The sequence below is a fragment of the Kogia breviceps genome, chromosome 3 (assembly GCF_026419965.1).
Source record: "Kogia breviceps isolate mKogBre1 chromosome 3, mKogBre1 haplotype 1, whole genome shotgun sequence".
Classification (NCBI taxonomy): Eukaryota; Metazoa; Chordata; class Mammalia; order Artiodactyla; family Physeteridae; genus Kogia; species Kogia breviceps.
This window is the reverse complement of record NC_081312.1, coordinates 91817646-91841432: the sequence shown is the minus strand read 5'-3', so window position 1 is coordinate 91841432 and position 23787 is coordinate 91817646. Positions and strand designations below refer to the sequence as shown.

At 41.6% G+C, this 23787-nt stretch overlaps 1 protein-coding gene across 2 annotated transcripts in view; it reads left to right on the top strand.

The window, feature by feature from the left end:
* The window catches only part of FBN1 (fibrillin 1), a 256582-nt gene that overhangs the window by 118632 nt on the left and 114163 nt on the right, over positions 1-23787 (top strand). For both annotated transcript variants that reach the window (XM_059058585.2, XM_067029215.1), the window contains exons 9-13: positions 6855-6980; positions 12529-12687; positions 20678-20857; positions 21491-21631; positions 23341-23460. In XM_059058585.2, coding sequence (XP_058914568.2) covers positions 6855-6980; positions 12529-12687; positions 20678-20857; positions 21491-21631; positions 23341-23460 — 726 coding nt within the window. The remainder of the gene's footprint in view (positions 1-6854; positions 6981-12528; positions 12688-20677; positions 20858-21490; positions 21632-23340; positions 23461-23787) is intronic.

The window sequence follows — 23787 nt, the reverse complement described above, 5'->3', positions numbered from 1 at the left end:
ATCCTTTTCCACAAATTTTTTTTTTTTCTGGCTACATATTGAAGTCAATAGCAAGATAAAAACAGGATACTTTTGGCTAGACCTTTTTTAAAAAATTTTCTCTTTCCCATCTCCTGTTATATTAAATTCAAATGATAGGTTTTTCCCCTTCCCTTTAATTTCTCTATGCAAAATTGATATTGGAAGAGAATGTCTTGTTAGTACTGCATTTATTCTGGCCTGGAGACTGGTTTGGGCATTGTTGCCCTGCCTTACTCTGGTAGGAAAGCAGTCGTAAAGTCCTCTGAGAATGCTTGGTGAGTGAGTCCCCTCCTTTGACTTCCTGGCTCTTCTCCAATTCCACCACCCCACCATGGGAATGGCATGACTTTGGGCCTGGGGTGATCTCCAGGCAGTCAATAGAAGGAATTCCAGGAAATCTGACCCCCACCACAGAGCAGATCAAGAGCCCATATATGCGCTAGGAAGATGGTCAGGCCACGGTGGGGTTCTGTGCCTTTGTGAAAGTGGTTCTGGCACCCTTGCCATTACTTTGAGTGGATTTTTTTTTTAAATTTGAAATAGACTATTTTATTTTGTTTGGTGATTTACAATTTTTTTGAAATTTTTATTAGAGTATAGTTGCTTTATAGTGTTGTGTTAGTTTCTGCTGTACAGCAAAGTGAATCAGCTATACGTATACATATATCCCCTCTTTTTAAGATTTCCTTCCTATTTAGGTCACCACAGAGCCTTGAGTAGAGTTCCCTGTGCTATACAGTAGGTTCTTATTAGTTGTCTGTTTTATACATAGCAGTGTATATATGTCAATCCCAATCTCCCAATTCATTGAATGGCTTTTTAAATGTATCTTCCTCTTGACTTAGAGAGGAAGGAACTGGGTACCTGGAAGCCCAGAATAATTTTTTAAAATTCAATCAAAAATTGGTTTCAGCCAATTTACAAGATGCTTACCTTCACGTCGTCAGTGATGGTGAAAGCAGCTTTGTGTGAGATCTTCCTTTTGCAGAATTCTCCCTTACTTCTTAAAATATCCTCCTTTTGGGGGCTTCCCGGGGGCTTCCCTGGTGGCGCAGTGGTTAAGAATCTGCCTGCTAATGCAGGGGATACAGGTTCGAACCCTGGTCCGGGAAGATCCCACATGCCGTGGAGCAACTAAGCCCGTGTGCCACAACTACTGAGCCTGCACTCTAGAGCCCGCGAGCCACAACTACTGAAGCCCACACACCTAGAGCCTGTGCTCTGCAACAAGAGAAGCCACTGCAATGAGAAGCCCACGCACCGCAACGAAGAGTAGCCCCAGCTCGCTGCAACTAGAGAAAGCCCACGCACAGCAACAAAGACCCAATGCAACCAAAATTAAATAATTAATTGATTTTTTAAAAAATCCCCCTTTTCTCAAAACTTTTTGAAAGTATCATGTACCTAGTTTTATATCAACACATGCAATTTAGGTACCTTTGAAATGTAAATTAGCGAGCTGAAGCAATTAAATAAAAATTATTAAATTTTCGTAAATTTAAGAAGAAAAAGATTGAGATTTATAGCTGTGACTTGAGAAAAAGGGAAGCAGAGGTCATGCCCACCTTCGTTGTTGATTTTCCCAGTGACTCTGGAGTGTGCCCCCTGGAAGAACACACAAGCCTTTTCTTCTTGGAAACCAAGTCCATATTTGCATAGGTTACTGTGGGAGGAAATTAAGAAATAAAACGTGTAATTAAAGGATTAAGTTTTATTTCTGGAAGAAGTCCCTTGGATTCCTAATTAACCACTAATATTTTGGGATTTAGATTATCACCAGCCCAGCCTTTAGCAGTTACAACACTGTGTGATGCAAAGGACTTTTAAAAAATGTAACTCTTAAATCTAATCTCTCCCTACTATGAAAGCCAGAAAACCTTAAGACTTCCCTTTTCTAAAATAATGGCCTATTTATCTGATGGCTACTTGCTATCAGGGACTCTTATCCTGCCAGACACCAAGGAGAATTCCTGGGGCTACTTAACCCATTGCTATCTTGGGGCTCCATCCTCTGCAGTTTGGTGCAGGCCCTGATTCACTGTTCAAGGTCACTGGCTCCTCCTATCCAACTGCTGAACAGAATCTCTGTGGTATAGGCACAAAAGCCCTGGGAATCAGGTAGACCTGGGCCAAATCCTGGCAATGTCCCTCATCCTCTGTGTGATCTTGGACAAGTCAGTTACCAGCTCTGAGTTACATCAACTTTCAAATGAGGATATTGAACACGACGATATCTGGGAGTTCTTTCCAGTTCTGCAATCAGGCCTCCATCTCCACATTTCTCCCTGTTTCTCAGTTGGGATCAGACAGCTGGGGCTACATGAATAAGAAACCATGCAAACTGGCATGCGTGGTGTGACTATAAACTGGTAATAAGGCTGATGTGTTTTTTTTGTTTGTTTGGTTGCTTGGTTGGTTTTTGTTTTTGTTTTTTTTTTTTGCGGTATGCGGGCCTCTCGCTGTTGTGGCCTCTCCCGTTGCGGAGCACGGACTCCGGACACGCAGTCTCAGCCTCCATGGCTCACGGGCCCAGCCGCTTCGCGGCACGTGGGATCTTCCCGGACCGGGGCACAAACCCGTGTCCCCTGCATCGGCAGGCGGACTCTCAACCACTGCGTCACCAGGGAAGCCCAAGGCTGATTTTTTTTTCGACCTGACTTGAAGTATCAGCTTGTTTGTTTTTTAGTCACATATTTTACATTGGATTTCAGGTGTCTAATAAAGCAATAACAATAATCTCACAGGCTCGGTGGCATTTATAATCATTAGTATCACATATTGCTTTTTAACAGCTGCCACAATTTTTAGTTGATTTTTTTCTCACTTTGTTAGTGATCTAGACAGTCAGGTTAAGTGGTTTCCCCCATCTCTCAGTCATGTCAACATCCATGATCTTGGATGGAGCTCCTGGAGAGCTGGGTGTCCCAGGGATGCCCGTCCCAGAACTGGGACCCAGCTGTATCCTATGTGCCCTCTACAGTCCTTCCTCCCCTCCTGCTAGAGGAGCCCCAGGTTAGGGAAGAGGCCAAGGGATGGGAAGAATGCCTGGAGAGAGCAGATGAGACAGAGGGACAAGAAGGAAGAAGAAGAACAAAGGACAGGGCAGCAAATCAGGAGGGAAGGGACCTACCATTTGTGTATCTTCTTAGGTCCACAGCAAGAAGCCAGTGAGACCATGGGCATAGCTACTTCCAGCAGCTCTGTCCTGCCCCACGGAAACAGGGGGAAGTGTTCAGAGCACGAAAGTAGCTCTTCCCAGCCAAGTTCTACTCCCCACCAGGCTCCTCAAACGGATTTACTTTCACAGCTGGCATTTGATACAGACTGACTTACAGAAACGCTGAGAAATCCACTGATCTCAAATTCTCTGCAGTGTAGGATCCCTGACATTCTGTTAAAAGGTGATAAACACAGTGTGCTAAGAGCCTGGAAAAATAATAGATTAGTATGAATGAGTTTCAGAGTGTAAGTGACTTTGTGATTGAAATGCTTTATTCCAGACCTTTATCGTCAGGGACTCCCACCATGGCCTGCTCGTGAAATCAGAACTCGCTTCCCTTGCTAGGAAGTGATGGGACTGAGAAGCAGGGTGGTTCAGGAAACTGGAAAGGCCCTAGACATAGAAAGGGAAAGGGTGTGTCACTGAGGAGAGGACGTTGAAGGGGCCATTTAATAAGTTCCTTCAAATTGAACAATTTGGCCTTGTACTTTTAGCTTTATCTGTGTGACAAGTAGGGACGTACACTCTACGTTGTGTTTCCTGACCTGCTGACCTTTGAAGGTGTGCATCCTAAGTGGAAACCCTGCCCCTTCCTCCTGCCCAGCCTGTGGCAGTTGAAGACTTGGGTTTAACATCACTTTATACATGAACCTCTTTGCTCTTGTTTCAGGTTTTACATGTGCCAGTTTTCTGAAGGCCTCAGTGGAATGCAAGAGCTGTACCTAGGCACCAGAATTATAGAAATCAGGTTCTACGATCATACCTACAGTGTGAGGGTTAGATGAGTTGACACACATAAAGCATTTAAACAATGCCTGGCACTCAGTACATATTAATTCTTCTTCTTATCCTCAGTAAAGGGTCCAAATCTAATGTAGCCAGCATGTGAAAGAAGATGTTTCCTAACCCTGCCACAGTTAATCCTTGTTTTTATTTTTACTTTTTTTTAATTAATTTATTTATTTTTGGCTGTGTTGGGTCTGTTTTTACGCGCGGGCTTTCTCTAGTTGCAGCAAGCAGGGGCTACTCTTCGTGGCGGTGTGTGTGTGCTTCTCATTGTGGTGGCTTCTCTTGTTGCAGAGCACGGGCTCTAGGTGCGTGGGCTTCCGTAGTTGTGGCTCACGGGCTTAGTTGCTCCGCGGCATGTGGGATCTTCCCGGACCAGAGCACCAACCCCGTGTCCCCTGCATTGGCAGGCGGATTCTTAACCACTGCGCCACCAGGGAAGTCCCAGATTCTTGTTTTTAAATAACTTTTTTTTCTGATATATCCTGTGACTTAAATAACCTCTTTGGATATTGATGTCTACTAAGTGTCCTTAAGAAGGATGACAGCAAGGGCTTCCCTGGTGGCGCAGTGGTTGAGAGTCCTCCTGCCGATGCAGGGGACACGGGTTCGTGCCCCGGTCCGGGAAGATCCCACATGCCGCGGAGTGGCTGGGCCCGTGAGCCATGGCCGCTGAGCCTTCGCGTGTGGAGCCTGTGCTCCGCAATGGGAGAGGTCACGACAGTGAGAAGCCTGCATACCGCAAAAAAGAAAAAAAAAAAAAAAAAAAAAAGGATGACAGTAGTCATTTATACAAACAAGTAGAAAAATGTTTCTTTCAGTAGACTGTATCTGCTCACATGATTTTTGATAGGCATCATGTGACTTAGACATTAACTTTTAGGGACATTTTGAGAAAGGTGCATTTGTGTTAATACCTTTGTGTTATGGTTATAACCTCCTCTCTCGTTAGATGAGGTTGTCAGATCCTCTAGGCTCTTTGATATACCTGTTTGGCTTTTTGTTGGTTTTAGGTAGTAGTGTGGATGGTAAATACAGAAGGATCGATGTTAAAGAACTGCCTTAAAATGAGCCTTGAGAGTATGGTTAGATTAAGTTCTAGACCCTTAGCCTCTGTACTTGGCTGTTTCTCTGCCTGACTTTCACTGACTCCACAGTGACGTTTATATTTGTCGTAGTAGAATATGCACCTTTCCCTTACACAACTTCACAAGGACAGTCTGGGTTAGCACTGACCCTAACATAAGCAGTGACATATTGCTTGTTTTAGCCTCTAGCCTAGCCTAGAAGAATGGGGGTTTTGCTTTTAAAAAGGTTAAACTGTATGGAAACAGTGTCACTGCTGTCTTTTTGACTAAGACACTTGAACTCTATTTTGGTCCACTTAGAACTCTATTTTGTTTTACCAGTGAAGAGCAGTACTTTAACTAGAGAAGAAATGTTCTTTTTTTTTTTTTTTTGCGGTACGTGGGCCTCTCACCGCTGCAGCCTCTCCCGTTGCAGAGCACAGGCTCCGGACGCGCAGGCTCAGCGGCCGTGGCTCATGGGCCCAGCCGCTCTGCGGCATGTGGGATCTTCCCGGACCGGGGCACGAACCCACATCCCCTGCATCGGCAGGCGGACTCTCAAACACTGCGCCACCAGGGAAGCCCAAAGTTCTTATTTTTAAACTACCCACACTGGCAGTCTGGCCATTGCAATGGTTCTAGGTGGCTTGGGTCAGACTGTCCCTCTCCCTAGGTCATTGCAGAAAGCCCCACTTGTCTTAGGGAAGAGGCCACATAGATACCTTGGGCCCTGAGTTCACTTTTAACCTAAGCAGGACATTCTCAGTTTCTTCTCTCCCCACACTGGTGCCACATCTGTTGACAACTGCCAGTGTCTGATTGTGGCTCTTGAAAAGCTCTCCTTGAAGGAAATGGTCTGATTTGTCTAAGTGACTTTGACTGCTTCCTTAAGGAGACCCAGTGGTCTCAGGCCCTGAGGACCAACCACAACTCTGACCTCAGCTGACCCCACAGGGAATTGGGGAATTGGAGTGTTTTGCAGAGTTGTGCCCTTTGGGGCGAGATGACCAGACCATTATCCTTCCTCCCTCCACAATCAGTCGGTGGATGTGGGCGCCTGGGAAGGTTGTAACCCTGGGTGAGGCTGCTCAGGCTGCTCAAGTGGTCCCTGAAGGGGCTGAGAGCTGGAGGCCATCTCCTGACAGCACTCCCAGATCTGGGACAACAGGTCATTTCCTGACGGGAGATTTGGATGAAGCATCTCAGCGTCCACCACAATTCACTGTCTGAACCCAGAGAAAACCATTGTAGTGGCAGTTTGGGAGCCCCTGAGAATACCAAGTTAGCCCTGTCTTGGTCAGCAGTCAGACCACATGGTCTCCTCTGTAGGATTTCAGTATCTGTGGAAAATCAGATCGAAAACAAATGCAGGAAGTGATGCAGAATATACAGTGGATAGAAAGGGAGCTTAACTCAATGCGCAAAACACAAAGAGAAAAGGGAAAACAAAATTTTAAACAAAATATTTGGAATATTAGCATGCTGCAGGGACTTGAAACAACAGTACAGTTTTAGATTTTAAAGGCAGAATTTCTTTCATTTTGCTCTAATCTTTCAAATTTGGTAAATTCCTTGTGTAAACCTGTCTTGAGAGAAGAAACACCCATTCTTTGAATTAACTATTTTATGGGCAGCTTTTATTCTCTAAAGATCGCTGTTTCTGGCAACATGATTTGACGAGTGTTACCTCTGAATTCTTATAATGATGAACGGTTTTATACTGTGTTCTACAAATACTGAAACTATTCTTTTCATTCTAGATATTGATGAATGCAGCACTATTCCTGGAATCTGTGATGGGGGCGAATGTACAAACACAGTCAGCAGTTACTTTTGCAAATGTCCCCCTGGTTTTTACACCTCTCCCGATGGTACCAGATGCATAGGTAGGTGTAATTATAAACAGCATGCACAGTTTATGTAAATCAGTTCCATAATAGACATCATTCTAAGGGAGACAAAATTCGTTAAGGGAGACATATAATTTCTCACTTGAGGTAAAATGTGCTTTTATGGAAGTCTGTTAAATAGTTGACCACCCTCTTGAAGAACAGAGGCAACTGTGGTCTTGTTTTGGGATTTTTGCCTCCCATAAAGACATGATCCAGGAGACCCGACAGATAAACTCAGTCTAAAATTAACTTTGCAGTTATGTGACCGTCAGATCTTGAAGCCATCTTTGACTCTTCTCTCTCTTTACCCCCACCTTCAGTCATTTCCCAGGACCTATGTTAATTTAGATCTGAAATTTTGCAATAATCTTTTAATTGCTCTCCCTGTTTCCTGGCTTCCCTACAATCCATCTTGTCAGATTTATCTTCCTAAAATGGTGCTTTGATTAAATAACTCTCTTGCTCAAAAACCTCTGGTAGTTTTCCATTAGGATTTGGAAATTAGTGGTTTTCAGTCTATATCCCATGGAATCTTCAGGTGCTGGAAAGCCCTCTAGGGCTGCTAGGGTTGGAGAGGGGGACAGGGCAAAGGGAGAGGCTGAGTGGAAAGGGTTCCTGCCTTCCCCTCCCCCTTCATACACACACACCAGGCAATTTTGCTTTTATCTGGGTGGGTGTTAGGCTTCCATATGGGTGGGTGTTAGGCTATCCATATTTTGCTATTACAAAATATCAATTAAATAAGAGGTTCTGTTGTTCAAAAATATAGATCTGACAATTGCTGGATTTAATGGTTGCTAAGAGTTCCTTCAAAGTCCAGTATTCTAGAATAAAGTTCAAGTTCAAAAATGGACAGCCCGATAGAGAAGGAGCTTCACTCTGTGACCCCTCCCAACCTTGCTGACTTCTCAGCACAGTCACTGCTTCTCACCCCCAAACAGGCCATTCACAGCAATTGCTTCATTCATGTTGCACCACTCAGAACACATTCCCCAATGCAAGCCTCCTTTCACACTCCTACTCAGGTTCTCTATCTTTGAAGGTCTCCCAGATCAGCTTACCTGAAAGCAGTTTCCCCCCACCCCCAAACCTAAGGATATCTTATTAGAAATGGTTTTATAGGGAAATTCTGTGTTTCTGTATGTTTTTATCTCCCTAATGAAGTTGTAATTCTCCTTAGAGAACACTACTTGCTATTCTTACATTCCTGGTGGTTCTCAGCACAATTCCTTGCATGTAGTAGGCACTCAGTAAGCATGTGTTGACTATCAGAATAACTAATTGCTTATTAATAGGGCCAAGCTGGGGAGCCTATGGCAGAAGGCCTCGGAGGAAAGTGAAGGCTATCTTTCGATGTTTGTTTCAGGCCCTTAGTTTCAAAGACACACAGCTTCACATCCTCACCACAGGCCATGAATTTCAGACCAAAACAGAATTGCACTTGAAATTCTGAATTCCTTTTTAGTTAGTCACACATAATAAAAGCTGAGGGCAGTCTCTCCATTGACACTTGAATAAGTACAACTCATGAGGGAAACATATCTGGACTTTTCCTTAGAAGCAATGGTCAGTGGTGCCCGGATTGCCTGATTTTCCAGAATCTATCCATAGATCTTGGAACTGCAGTGGAAGGATGGCAAGTGCAGTTCATGTAGCTCCTTTTTCTCCCCCAAACTGTCCCAATTAACACATGACCTCTAGTGGATATGCCTAGCAGAAGTCCTTTCCTGGCCAGATAATAGGTAGATTTTTTTTTTTAACCTTCAAAGAGAGCCCCAAACAGCATTAAAATGATTAATCCTTTTAACACATTTACATATCAGAAAGTTGACATTTTTAAAGTTCCTTCCTTTTTACCTAATATATCCACGCTAACTTTTTACAAAAGAAAGGAACTAAGATTCCTGGGTCACCTCCTCGGTGTGAGGTATTTTATGGAAATTATCTGACTTAAGATTCAAAACAGTACTGTAGATGGGAAGAAGCTGAGGTTGGGAGGTTTAGATAAATAATTTGCTCCAGTTGTTTAAGCAGTTAATAAGTGAGGGAGCTGGGATTCCAACTTGGGCTGAGTCTACAGTCCAGACTCCGCCCATTGCTTCCTCCCAATGACCATTGGATGCAGTAAATGTTTGCTTGCCATACCCCTAGGCAAGCACTATTCCTCCTTCCTTGGAACTTTATGATACCCATAATTAGCAACTTGCATAAAGTGATCCCAATGACATTTCTGCTTTCCCTACTGCTGATGTTTCCTGCCATGATAAACCACAGAGACCCCCAAAATTATCCCCAGTGGCAAGAAAATATGTATAGTCTCCAACTTTTAAACAAATCCAAGGTTTGTTGGCAAGTTGGTTATTTGGAATTAGTGAATCTAACCAATAGGAAACCCCATGTGTAGATAGTGGTATGTGGTATCTTCCTTATACATCTCTTTTAACCATGATATTCAAACTGTTACCTTCTGTTACCGCATTCTGCGACTCTCAGATCTCACCAGTTTTAACACTGCCTTTGTCGTGTAAGCACTGGTAGAATTATTGCATTTTATTTTTGGTTTTGTGATCTTCGTTTGGCGCTTTATAATACTTTGTGTAAGGCTGTCTTTTCATATTAGTGTGTTCTGTCTCATCAATTCCCAGGAGTCTTAGAGATGTCTGGTACCTAGCTTGGGCCTCACAGCTCCTAGCTCCTGGTTGGCCCCAACAATGTTAATGATTGGTTAGGGGAGACCTGCTGACAGGCTAGGATGACCTGCAAACACCTATTGATATTTAATCCATCGTATATTTGTTTTGATGTGATGTGATTTCTGGGTTCTGAGAGTAAGGCCAAGTGATTCAGAAGTGGAGAAAGGAAGAAAGTTTCTTACTCCTTTTCTGTCAGATGTCTTGGTCAGGGCAGATTTAAAATAGATGAAGGTGTCTAAGGTTTCTCCAACCTTCATTTACCTCCTCTAAGTCTTACCATGCTTCTCCCTCAGCTCCCATAGATCTTCAGATTACTTTAAAGGCACCCCTTACCCTCTATGCAAAGCGATCCAGCACCAGATGATTTCCTTTCCACTTCCTTCGGCACTACTGTCTGATGACATGGAAAACTTCAGGCTGCCCAAGGGTCAATTCCCCTGAATGGTTCCTGCTATTCACAACTCTTCCCACTGGTTTTCTTTACAATTATAAGTTGTGTAAATGCGTGTGTTCTTAACAAAAGTTCTCCTGCAAAAAAAAAAAAAAAAAAAAAATTGTAAAATGATTATTGTATATGCAGGTGCCATTTATAAATCAGGAGCTGCCAGCAGCCCAAATGTGGCTGGTAATTCTTCCAGTCCCACCATTCACCATTTTGTTCAAGAGTCTCCGACCCACTGATTTATCATATAAGTCAGCCAGCCGGGCAGTAAAATAATATCATAGATAATTTGCAAAATAATAGACATAAGCCCATTAAGAGCTTGCTGTTGGCAGCTGTGGGTCCCAGTTTTGCTCTGAAAGATGGCCCACACTGCAAATTGTACATACAAATTTTGGTCAAGTGTTTATACTGGGTTTTGACCACCAAATTCATTTAAAGCTGGGATATAAGCCAGTTTTGAACATCTCTTCCCATTCTTAATGGCCTTTGGTTTCCACGCCCCAGTGTTAATCCTGGGGTATATGAAGTATTAGTGTCTTTAAGGCAAAGCAAATTAGGAAGCAGGAAGTTCTGTTTCTCCCCCCTTCTGCACAGGGGAGGTGCCACCCATGTCTCCACAGAGAATTCGTGGTCTGCACTCCCCTCTCCAGCCATTTACACTGGACCAGGCTGGAGTAAAACTTGTTCTGCCTCTTTGCTGAGACTATTAGTCTGACCAGAGGGGCAGGAACTGGGACCACAGAAAATTTCTGGAAAGCACACTTATACTTGCTAGTGGCTTAAAGTACTTTTTAGAAATAATCTCGTATCCTTTAAAGCTGACCCATTTTCTTTTATGGTTTGTCTAGGTTTGATGTAGCCATCTTCACTCGACATTAATAATTTAAATGTTTCTAAGTCAGGCTTGGTTTTTTCATTTTATTTCATTTTATTAATTTATTGCAACCTTCAAGATTTTAAGGCTTTGTGTTTTTGAGAATGATGTAGATGAAAATAATGATAAGGATGACCCTCTCTGATCAAATGATGGTTACTATGCAGACTTACAAGGAAATATGAGGACAGATTTTTTTTTTTTTTTTTTTTTTTTTTTTTTTTTTTTTTTTTTTGTGGTATGCGGGCCTCTCACTGCCGTGGCCTCTCCCGTTGCGGAGCACAGGCTCCGGACGCGCAGGCCCAGCGGCCATGGCTCACGGGCCCAGCCGCTCCGCGGCATGTGGGATCCTCCCGGACCAGGGCACGAACCCGTGACCCCTGCATCGGCAGGCGGACTCTCAACCACTGCGCCACCAGGGAAGCCCATGAGGACAGATTTTTGACTACAAACAAATTCTTCACCTTACAGAAGTATTTCCCAGTTATATTCCTTCAAATGACAAGCATATTCAAAATACTAGTTACATTTCAAAACTTATTTTATAGGAACTGTACAGAAATACATTTTACTTAAAGAGAGATACACCCGTAACGTATGATAGTTAGATCCAGAGGTTCTGCACTTGGCTACCTACCTCCTCTATTCCACCGCATGACCTCAAAGGCTCATGAAGCAGTTAGGTTTCTCCTTTGTCATGGGCTCTTTTCTGGTAACCCAGAGTTGTACTTCAGTGTGTCAATGTTGTCACGACAGTCAGACATGATGTAACCCAATAAAAGTGATAGATAGAAATATCTTCCCCTGTTGCTTTGAGAAGATACCGTTCTGCCGCAAAAACAAAGTTCCTTCAAGGAGTATTGTATCCTCTAGCACTAAGAACTTGCAATCATGTACATTTTGAACTTGTAAATAATTAGTGCCTTGTCAAATCTGTTAGGCCCCCAGGACAAAAGGAAACCTCGATTAACGAGCAGTGGATCTGACTGCAAAATGGCTCGTTCCTTTAAAAAAAAAAAAATCTCACACATCTGACTCACGGTTTCAGACTGAAAAATAAGAAAGGTCTTTTAGAGATGTAACCTACAGTGCAGACTTCATGTTGTTTTTAAATAGATTTATATCAATATTTGCCTAAAGTGTCTCAAATTAAGTCGTTTGAAACCAAGGACAACACAGTCTCCCTTCAGTATAGAGACATGTCTCTATACCTAATTAACCCTCACCGCCAGTGATTTTCATCTTCTCTCTTTTCCTATGACCCGTATGGTTGTAATCATTTGTTCCCACCTTGGGGATGGAATGTGGGACTTGGGCCAAGTGTACCAGCTCACAGAGGCAAAAGGAGTGAGATGGAGGGATTTCTTACTGAGCGCTGTTCCCAAGTGGCGCTCACAGCTTATCTTCTAGGGCTGAGTGTCAGCTCATCCTGCCCGAGCCCCACTGGGAAATGTGGAGGTGCTGGGGCAAAAGAGAGTCGTTTTACGTTTGATCTCAGTGATGTGGATGGGGGTTTCTTTGTCCTCTCAGATGTTCGCCCAGGATACTGTTACACGGCTCTGGCAAACGGGCGCTGTTCTAACCAGCTGCCGCAGTCCATCACCAAGATGCAGTGCTGCTGTGACGTCGGCCGGTGCTGGTCTCCGGGGGTCACTATCGCCCCCGAAATGTGTCCCATCAGAGCAACGGGTAAGAGCCCTTCCATTCATCCACAGAGTATCTCTGCTCAACCCCCGCGAGCCCAGGGGCAATGTATGTGCTACAGATTTAGTGGAAACCCAGGTAAGTGAATAACATTCCAGAAAATGAAAGAGATGGCCTTCAGGGAAATTTCCCCAGGTAATGAACAGGGGAAATACAGAGGTCCATACAAATGACACTGTTCGCAGGTACTGTATCTTACTTAGCTTGCGTATTACCACTGGGTAGCAACCTGACCAGTCAGAAGAACTGGTTCCTTCCTAGTCTCCTGTATTTCTTTTGGCTCTCTGTATTTCTTTTGTATCCTCAAAAGCTCAGCAGAATGAAACTCAACTCCCTCAGAGCCTTTCAGATGAGTTATTCGGGATACACATTTCCTCCTTCCCTAACGTTTGACACTCTCCTCTTCTTGGTTGCCAAGTCCTGTTGATGTTTTTTTCTTTTTGATTTCTCTTTTCTATCATATTCATTTCCACATAAAGCTCATTTTCTCTCATCTTCACTATTGCAATAGCCTCCTAACTGGTCTTTGTGAAATCCACAGCTGCCACGTAACATTTCCCAAAGCCTAACTCATCTGAAATTCAATTTTAAAAAATTGTGTCTGGGGAAAAAGTAGAGAAAGGTGTCCAGAAAATTTTTCGCAGGATGAACTCAGGCAATATCCAGTGGTCCAGTCACTCCATTTCTTGAAAATAAAATTTTACTACTTAGCAGGGCATTTAGAGTCCCCAAATCTGATCCCAGTTCATCTTTTAATTCTTGTTCTTTATAGTAGCTTCATTTTCTAATTAAATTATGCAATCCAGCTTTCCTTGAACCCAGTCTGAGCATTTCTAAACTCAAATATTCTTTTTTCTCCAAACTTCTCCCCAGTTCAGGTCCTTACTCCCTACTCCTCACCCCTGCTTCCTCTGCCTGTTATACGCCCTCTTGTTGGTTGAGATTCCTCTCAGATATGACCTAACCCCTGCACATCCCAACACCACCACTGCTGAAAGTGCTGCCTTCTTGCTCAGTGCTCTAGGTTTGTACTGTTGCTGTGATACAGATCCCATCTGCTCAGGTTTGTGCCTATGTGTGTTCATATATAGCTTTTTTACTAGTTAATAAATCTCATTAGGGGGTTTCAGTGGTCATTATAGTGCCTGATTCCTTCTAATTTTTTAACGCTTCTGTGGTACTTAACAAGAACTTGCTGATGAACGTGCATTCAAGTAGAGTGTACAACTTACTAGGTGACATCTTTCCCACCAGTTCTAAGTAAAAATTGGGGTAATAACTTCTTCTCGGTCTGGTTCCTGAAAAGTATGTTTAAACCAGGAAATTTTGGGGGAGAAAATCAAGATGCGGATGGATGAATGTAGAGCTAATGAAATAGTTCAGAGTGTGCTATTCACAGAATATGAATGCCCCGTTATCATGGGTTATAGACCTGCTCACAGATGTTATTTTTAAATTTCTATTTATTACTGAGAATTATGTGTGTGGATTAAAGAAGCAAGAAAATCTTTCAATAAATTTTAACATATAACAAGTCATATATTTTGCCATATATTTTGACTGTCTCTGGCCTAAAAATATAAGGCACCCTTCTTAGTTCACTAGGAGGACCATTTAGTAGGTCACTGTTTAGAAGCACATGACTTTCTACTAAGACATACAGCTTGGATACCAGGAGAATCACTTTTTAATTGTATATATTAACTTAGGAATCAGTGGCATTGATGTGGATTCTTTCCTATGTTGAGACCTTGAATTAGAAGAGGGAGGACTAGAGTAGGCTTAGGTGCTGAAGACCTACTTTGGGACTCATGGAGCAGAAGCCCCGGTTCCCCTATGTAACTTTGCGGGGAGCTGCTCTCCCAAAGGGTACCACTGAAAGGTACGCAACCCTGAGACAGGCCCAGAGCAGAGCAGGTGGATAGAGTAAACTAATTTGCAGGTAGGTGTGCTTGTTTGTTCAAATGTTCCAGTGCCAGTACTACAGAACTCTGGGTTCTTAACTTCTGGAGAGTGATGACATAGGAAGGGTTATTTCAGACTGGTCAGCTTTTCACTTAAAAAAAAAAAAAATCAGTATCATCTCCGGGTTAAATGGAGATAGGAAAGTTGGACATCAGTTGAACAAAATTAGCCCCAGGTTGCTGATTCTGAATGTAAAGGGGCTCAACGGAAAGTTATTAAGCTGAAGAAAATAGGAAAAAGTCCAGAAGCCAGCCTGATACACTTTCATGGAGAGGTTGAGATGAATTTAATGGCATGCTTAAAATAATATACCTACCTAGTTAGCAGAAATTCTGATAAGCTATCCAACTTCTTTTATAGAGATCCTAAAAGCCTAAAAAAATAGGTTATTTGGTGCTTGGAAGCTAATAAGTACTATCGCCTTTCAATTAAATCCAACATAGTTAATAAATTCCTCTTCTGTTCAGTTTTCCATGTGAGGCTGAGAGTGGGATTTCGTCATGAGTTAGCCACAATCCTTGACTTCAGAGACTGCACAGTGTTAGTGGTAGAGAGTTGGTAGAAAGCAGGTAGCCAGGAAATGATGGGTATGGCACATCCAGGTGATAATTCTATAAGGAAGATCACTGTGGTTTGACAACAGGCATTGTAGCATCTGATTCAGGGAAGCATAAACAATATATAAATCCTTTCCAAATACAGTCAAGTACTACAGAATCTTTGTGGGTTGAAACACTATCAAACTCTTAGAGGAAAACATAAGCAGAACACTCTACGACATAAATCACAGCAAGATCCTTTTTGACCCACCTCCTAGAGTAATGGAAATAAAAACAAAAATAAACAAATGGGACCTAATGAAACTTAAAAGCTTTTGCACAGCAAAGGATACCATAAACAAGACCAAAAGACAACCCTCAGAATGGGAGAAAATATTTGCAAATGAAGCAACTGACAAAGGATTAATCTCCAAACTTTATAAGCAACTCATGCAGCTCAATAACAAAAAACCAAACAACCCAATCCAAAAATGGGCAGAAGACCTAAACAGACATTTCTCCAAAGAAGATATACAGATTGCCAACAAACACATGAAAGAATGCTCAACATCATTAATCATTAGAGAAATGCAAATCAAAACTACGATGAGATATCATCTCACACCAGTCAGAATGGCCATCATCAAAAACTCTAGAAACAATAAATGCTGGAGAGGGTGTGGAGAAAAGGGAACACTCTTGCACTGCTGGTGGAATGTAAATTGATACAGCCACTATGGAGAAGAGTATGGAGGTTCCTTTAAAATCTACAAATAGAACTATCATACGACCCTGCAATCCCACTGCTGGGCATATACCCTGAGAAAACCATAATTCAAAAAGAGTCATGTACCAAAGTGTTCATTGCAGCTCTATTTACAATAGCCAGGACATGGAAGCAACCTAAGTGTCCATCAACAGATGAATGGATAAAGAAGATGTGACACATATATACAATGGAATATTACTCAGCCATAAAAAAAAGAAACTGAGTTATTTGTAATGAGGTGGATAGACCTGGAGTCTGTCATACAGAGTGAAGTAAGTCAGAAGGAGAAAAACAAATACCGTATGCTAACACATATATATGGAATCTAAGAAAGAAAATGTCATGAAGAGACTAGGGGTAGGATGGGAATAAAACACAGACCTACTAGAGTATGGACTTGAGGATATGGGGAGGGGCAAGGGTAAGCTGTGATGAAGTGAGAGAGTGGCAGGGACATATATACACTACCAAATGTAAAATAGATAGCTAGTGGGAAGCAGCCGCATAGCACAGCTCAGTGCTTTGTGACCACCTAGAGGGGTGGGATAGGGAGGGTGAGAGGGAGGGAGACACAAGAGGGAGGAGATATGGGAACATATGTATATGTATAACTGATTCACTTTGTTGTAAAGCAGAAACTAACACACCATTGTAAAACAGTTATACTCCAATAAAGATGTTTAAAAAAAAAAACAAATGAAAAAAGATAGATGACAAGCAGAATTTAAGAGAAAGTGACAATATAGAATATAGGCAAAAAAACCCCAAAACATATATATGAAGAAGAAAAACAAAACAATAAAAAGTGCAAAAACTATTATTCAAGGTAACTTCTCCAAAATAATAAAATATTTAAAACTACATATTGAAAGATTACAGTGCATACCTGACAATATTGACCCCCCCCCCAAAAAAATACCTAGATATATTCTAGCAAACTAAAAAAAATTTTTTGCTCATTTTGATAAAAAGGCACATGAAAATTAAATTATCATCAAACTTTTCAAAAACAATGTTTTACCTCAGAAGAAAGTAGATTAACATATTAAAATATACGTGTGGAAAAGGATTTTACATTCAGCAAAACAGATTTTTTTTTAAAGTAAAATGGGGGCCTGATGAATATACTACAGGATGAACTTCACACATCCAAAATGATTAGAGAGACATCAACATAGGACTGGTCATGAGGATTAAGTATATAGTTACCTGCAGAAGGAGGAATACATAAGGGCTAAGAGAGTAAGAGTATAGTGTGTAGTGACTACATACTTTGAGAGTTCACATATAGAACAACTGAAACATATGGGGCAGAATGAGGAGAACTTATACTAAAAAAATAATGTTTTCAGTAACCATAGTATGATAGTATTATATTTGTTATTCTGAGATATTTGCTTGTATAACATGAGGTAGAACAAATGAGTAATTATGGAATATTCAAATCCTATCATCTCTATATCTTTGAAAACCAAGATTTTTAGTGTAGAAGAGAGAAGCTAAAAATTACAAAAGGAGACAGAGAGAGAGATGTAGTAGGAAAGAGTTTGAGAATAAAGATCCATGGTCCTGAATTTGAATTGAAAGTATCAACATAAAATGAAAGGACTTAGAGAAAAATTTGATCTCTGGTATGGGAAAGAAATGTACAAGTTGAGCCTGAACCATTTTATTCTAACAGATAGTAAGGATATTTGATAACTCTTAGAGAGCTCAGGGGTTAACTTGAACAATCTCCCACTAACCAAATATGGGAAATTTTGAGCTTCAATAATAAAATTTTCAATGGATTGGACTCCATTAAAATGTTAAAATACATGCTCTAATTTTAAAAATTGGTCACTGTTGGAGAATCATAGGGAACCAGTTTATTCACTTGAAATTTAGAAAAGAGAAATAATCATGTTTCAATTTTGCCTTTCCTTTCTAAACTATAATACAGGATGACCAAATAGTAACTGAAAAGTCTTTGTAAAAGTATTCCCACTTATAAGGGAAAAATAAATGATATAACTAGAACATCACCATTTTAAATCCCTAATGAATAAATATAGGTATTAGGCATCAGTAGTTCCTGACATCATAAAATGATAGAAAAACAGACCCTAGGTCACCCCTATATATTTGCCAAATGCCACTGATAGTTGTGCAAAAACAATAAACTTGAGGGTGATCCAGTTCCAGGATCCTATAGCCAATTTTGTAATAATGCAGAGACAAAGAAACCCGTTAAACCGCACTATGAGTATATAATCAGCAAAATCCAGATTATGGGAAATGCTACAGGACAAACAGCATGCATGTTTCAACAAGTAAAAGAAAGGGCTGGAGAGGAAACCTAAGATTAAACTAGAATTAAAAGACACTGAATTTAAAAAGAAATGCACAAGATTACAATGCCCAAGGAGGCACATTTGGATGACAGGCTTCCTTTAAAAATGCAAAGTAGGGCTTCCCTGGTGGCGCAGTGGTTGAGAATCCGCCTGCCGATGCAGGAGACACGGGTTCGTGCCCCGGTCCGGGAAGATCCCACATGCCGCGGAGCGGCTGGGCCTGTGAGCCATGGCCGCTGAGCCTGCGCGTCCGGAGCCTGTGCTCCGCAAAGGGAGAGGCCACAACAGTGAGAGGCCCGCTTACCGCAAAAAAAAAAAAAAAAAAAAAAAAAAAAAAAAAATGCAAAGTAAATACTATAAAAATAGGATAGTGGTTACCTACAAGGGAGGGTGGGGGCTGTGATTGGAATGGTGCAGAGGAATTGGTCTTCTGGGGTGGATTACAAAGTTCTATTACTTGATCTGGTGACGTTTACAGAATGTTTATCTTAGAACAATTTATTAGATTATATTTTTATTTGATGTGTTTTTCTAAGTGGTTTATTTTGCAATTGAAAATATAGTAAACAAATAAGTAACTATAAACTTGTATTCACCAACTTAAATAAAATGAGACTATTTCTTTAAAAAAAAAAAATTCCAGATAAACAATGCAGTAGTAGAATTCTCTGAAAACATAAACTTAACCTGAGTTGGAAATGTCAAATACGATTGAAAAAGTTTTAGTAATGGACCAGAAAAAAACAACAAGGTACATGGTAGCTAGGTATGTTTAGCCAAATGTAAATGGACAGAAGGTCCCATGAGGTTGAAATATGAATACATTTTGGTACGACATATCACTGTGTCATAGAATAAGTCAGATGCTAGTCCACAAGGAAAATAAAAATACTAGCCTAATTTCTATTAATGGATGAGGCTAGTATAGAAAGTCCCTATGGGAGAATCCCTGTGTGACAGAGGTAATAAAATAATCAACATTCTGGAAAGAGGGAAAAAAGAAATTTTAAAAATTATATAGTTTACTTATAGAAGGGAACTGTGACAAAATATGGCTATTTGTAGGAAACATGAAAATGAGTGGTTAAGTTAATACATTGCTTGAAACCTGAATACTGCTTAAAAAGACCTGTTTGGAAGCCTCCCTTCCCCTGAAATGTGTCACAAATCTAAACAAGATTTATTCTAATAAAGAACTGGCATTGTGAAAAGTAGGAGTCAGTCTGTATGGGCAATTATAGGGAAAACAGTTGACTAAGAGTGTACTAGTTTGGGGGATCATTCTGCAGCATTAACACCAGACTCACCAGCCCCTGGTATGCCCCATGGGCTGCTTCTTCTTTGTCACTTTGTTGTCTTTTACAAATAGGTATTCCTCGGGGCTCTGTCTTCTTTCTCCCATCTCTTCACTTTTCACACCTTCCTTACGTGAGCTCATCCGTCCCCATGGCTTTAAATGACGCCTATCTACTGATAACCCCAAGACTTAGCAGCAGCCCTGACTTCTTCTCTAGGCTTCAAACTCTCTTTTAAAACTGCTTTGTGACATCTCCATGTGGATGTCTGATATCTCAGAATTCATATGCTCAACGTATAGCTTTTACCCACCAAAGCTGCTCCCATCACAGTTTTTCCCATCTCAGCAAACGGCACCAATGTCTACCCTGTTGCTCAACTGGAAAACTAGAAGTCATTCTTGATTTCCTGTTCCCTCAGCTCTGACATTTACTCCTTCCCCAAACATAGCCCATTCATCTCTAAAATAATCTTCAAATGTGTTTACTTCTGTCCAGTTCCATCACTGGCTCCCTTGTCCAGCCATCCTTGTCTTGCCCTTGGTCTTCTGCAGTAGTCTTACCTCCCTCCAGTAACAGTCTCCAAATGCCAGTGAGAATGATCTTGTGAAAATGTTCATCTGATCATGTCCCACCCCTGCAGAAGACTACCAGTGACTTCCCAAGGCATATAAAATAAAATCCAAGCACTAAAAAGTGTGCTCTTTAGAGTCCTGTGGGATCCACAGGTGGGAAGACGGGGTGGAGATCATGGCATTTTATTCTATTCTTCCTTGAAGTGAATTTTGACATAGGTAAAGACTTCCTAAGTTTTAGGAGGGACATGTGGTACACACTCTGGGGAGTTTGATTCCAGTTTTGAATTATTGTTCCAGTCTGGTTGCTGCTGTAGGTTTTAGGAATGCTGACTTGGGACAAAAGCCAAGTGACTTGGCTTTTTTCCTTTTCTCCAATTAACCTACGTGGTTTGATGATCAATTTTATTCAAAATTTTTTTACAAAGAGTGACTTCCATGGGCCTATGGCTTATGCTACCCCTCAGCTGTTATGTTGTGCTGTGTTTTTTTTTTCCAGAGGATTTCAACAAGCTGTGCTCTGTCCCTATTGTAATTCCCGAGAGGCCAGGATATCCTTCCCCACCCCTTGGCCCCATTCCTCCAGTTCACCCTGTTCCTCCTGGCTTTCCTCCTGGACCTCAAATTACAGTCCCTCGACCACCAGTGGAATATCCATATCCATCTCGGGAACCACCAAGTAAGAGCTCAAAAGTCATCTAATTACGTTTCTTGCATTAATCAGGTTAACTTTTTTTGTGGTTGTTTATGCTTTTTAAGTCATTAAGTAAGTTTAACCAATCCTTAAAGATTTCATTTACAGAGTATAGTATATAAGTTTCTCAACTGGCCTATTGCATAAAGGAAAATGGGCAGTTTCGTATTCTCCAGAGATTAATGTCCTTTTGCTGTTGATGTTGTGGGAGAAATTTAAATCTGATTCACAGGATGCATTCATAGAGGAGGCATAAGATTACCCTTTGGGTTATATATCATGCAAAGCAGTTTTGCAAATAGTTAAATGCCAGTCACTCACTGCCTTTGTTGTTTCCCTGCGCTCGAGGCCTGAGAGTGAGGTGGAGGGAGCGGTGGGGTGAAGTGGGCAGAGGAGCAGGCTACAGCGAGGCCGCGGTACCTGGCAGCATGTGCCACGGTGTACAGGTGCTCTCTGTAGGCGAGAATGGAAAAATGCTCTGTTGACGCCAGGGGACCTTTGCCCAGTGTCCTCCTTCCTTTATGATTCAGCATCTTCCCCATTATTACTGGATTCTGTGCTGGTGGAAGATGCCCTAGTTAGACATGATTTTAATGGGGTTTCGTATTATTCCTTCAGGGGTGCTGCCAGTCAACGTCACTGATTACTGCCAGCTGTTTCGCTATCTCTGTCAAAATGGACGCTGCATCCCAACTCCTGGGAGCTACCGGTGTGAGTGCAACAAAGGATTCCAGCTGGACCTCCGTGGGGAGTGCATTGGTACGTGATAGACCACTAGCTTGGCACCAAGAGGCTACTGCAGTGCTGTTCCATGACTGTATAGGTTTTCTATGGCTGCTATAACAAATTGTCTCAAACTTAGTGGCTTAAAACAGCACAGATTTATTATCCTATATTTCTATAGGTTAGAAGTCCGACACAGGTCTTTCTGGGCTAAAATCAAGGTGTTGGCAGGGCTGTGTTCCTTTCCGAGGCTCTTGGAGAGAATCCATTTCTTTGCCTTTTCTGGAATCTAGAAGCCGTCTGTATTCCTTGGCTGAGGGCCTGTTTCTTCATCTTCAAAGCCAGCAGTGTAGCACCTTCGAATCTCTAACTCTCTGGTTCTCTCTTTGCCTTCCTTCTAACACGTTTAAGGATCTTTGTGATTACATTGGGCCCATCTGTATATAATCCAGGAGGTATGGATTCCACTGATTAGCAACTTAACTCCCTTTGCCTTGTAGCATACTCACAGGTTCTGGGGGTTAGGACATGAACATATTTGGGGAGGGCATTATTATGCCTACTATAGTGACTTTTAACTTTCATTGTAAAACACATTCAAGGCATTGCTGGTAACTCTAACTTAAGCCATCCTATCGAAGCCTGACCATTAAAATAAAGCATTAGAAATATCCCCAAATTATGAAACTTTGCATGGTTTACTAATTTGAATGGATAACTTACCAACTATCTCTAGTTAGCAAGGAACTGAAGCAAGGAGCTTTAAGCTGTTGATAAGGCAGTTAAGCTAGTGAAGGAAGGAAATGTAACACAAGGATAATTTGTTGGATTGGATAAGAACAGCCAGTTGCCATCTAATTTTTAAAAAATAAACTCTCTTAGGTCTATTATAAATCCCAATTCCAATTATGAATCAGGCAGAAATAAGTAGTTCTTGGTTTCTCATGCTATATAGTTTCCTGGTGATATGAAAGCCCCCTCGAGTAGCGTGTTAGCAGAGAGTCCTTCAATCCCGAGAGGTCATCCAGAGCTGGGTAGGAAAGGCAAACCGAAAGTCTAGCTCAGGGTTGTGAGATCAGACTTGCATCTGCCACAAGAAGCATGCGACTTCGGACAAGTGGGTTATCTTCCATAAGCTTTAGCTTCCTCATCTTCACAAACAGAGGAATAAAAACCAGTTTACCTGTAAGTATACTGATAGCTCTAAATGAGTGTAAAACTAGTGGGAGCCTGTCTAGGGGCAGGGTGGAGGTGGTAGCGGCCTTGATGGTGGGTGAGAATTGCCCTTTAAACAACAACAGCTTCATGGTTTGTTGTAATATTCATAGTGGAACTCAGAAAGGAATGCTTAGATATGGTTAGGCCTTCTTTTCATTGAAAAATTGAGCTTCAAGAGACACTCAGAATTCTGTCCAGAAGCCACTTCTGAAATATTAGTCTGTTTGATTCCCTTATGTCAGACCCAAGGAAGAGAAAATGCTTATTGGCTTGGAGTATTGAGTTGCTGCGTATTTGGCATTTTTCTCTGAAAAATGACACAGGAAAATAATACATTCTAACTGCTCAACCAGTTAAAGTGGCTGGTGACACCGTTATTGTAGTGGAAAGAAAAAACATCTTTTTCATTATGCTATTTATTTCTTAAAAGGAAAGTGTTTTAGCATGTAAAGGAAACCAGTAAAATGGTCTTAGAGTTATGAGCTACTGCGATCTAATGTCTTACTGAAATATACTGTGTTTTGCAGATGTTGATGAATGTGAGAAAAACCCTTGTGCTGGTGGCGAGTGTATTAATACCCAGGGCTCCTATACCTGTCAGTGCCGACCTGGCTATCAGAGCACACTCACCCGGACAGAGTGCCGAGGTACGTATGGTCCTAGCTCGGCACGTCGGACATGTATGCTAAGTAAGGAGGTGGCTTTGAAGGAATTCCGTGGAGTCTGAATAACCCTTGCCGGGAGAGGCTAATATGTTCCCAATGCTTTTTTGCACTTAATTCCAGAAATTGTTACTGTGAAGGATAGCATCATAAAATCTGGCAAACATTCAAGTTATTTTAAAAGATGTTTCTGTGCCTGTGGGAATATCTTTTCACTTCCTTTTTTTTTTGCCTCATCACTATATTGTCTTAACTTTTAATCCGAGAGCTAGCGAATGGGGTTGTCCTTTGTTGACGCAGAAACTGAGAAAA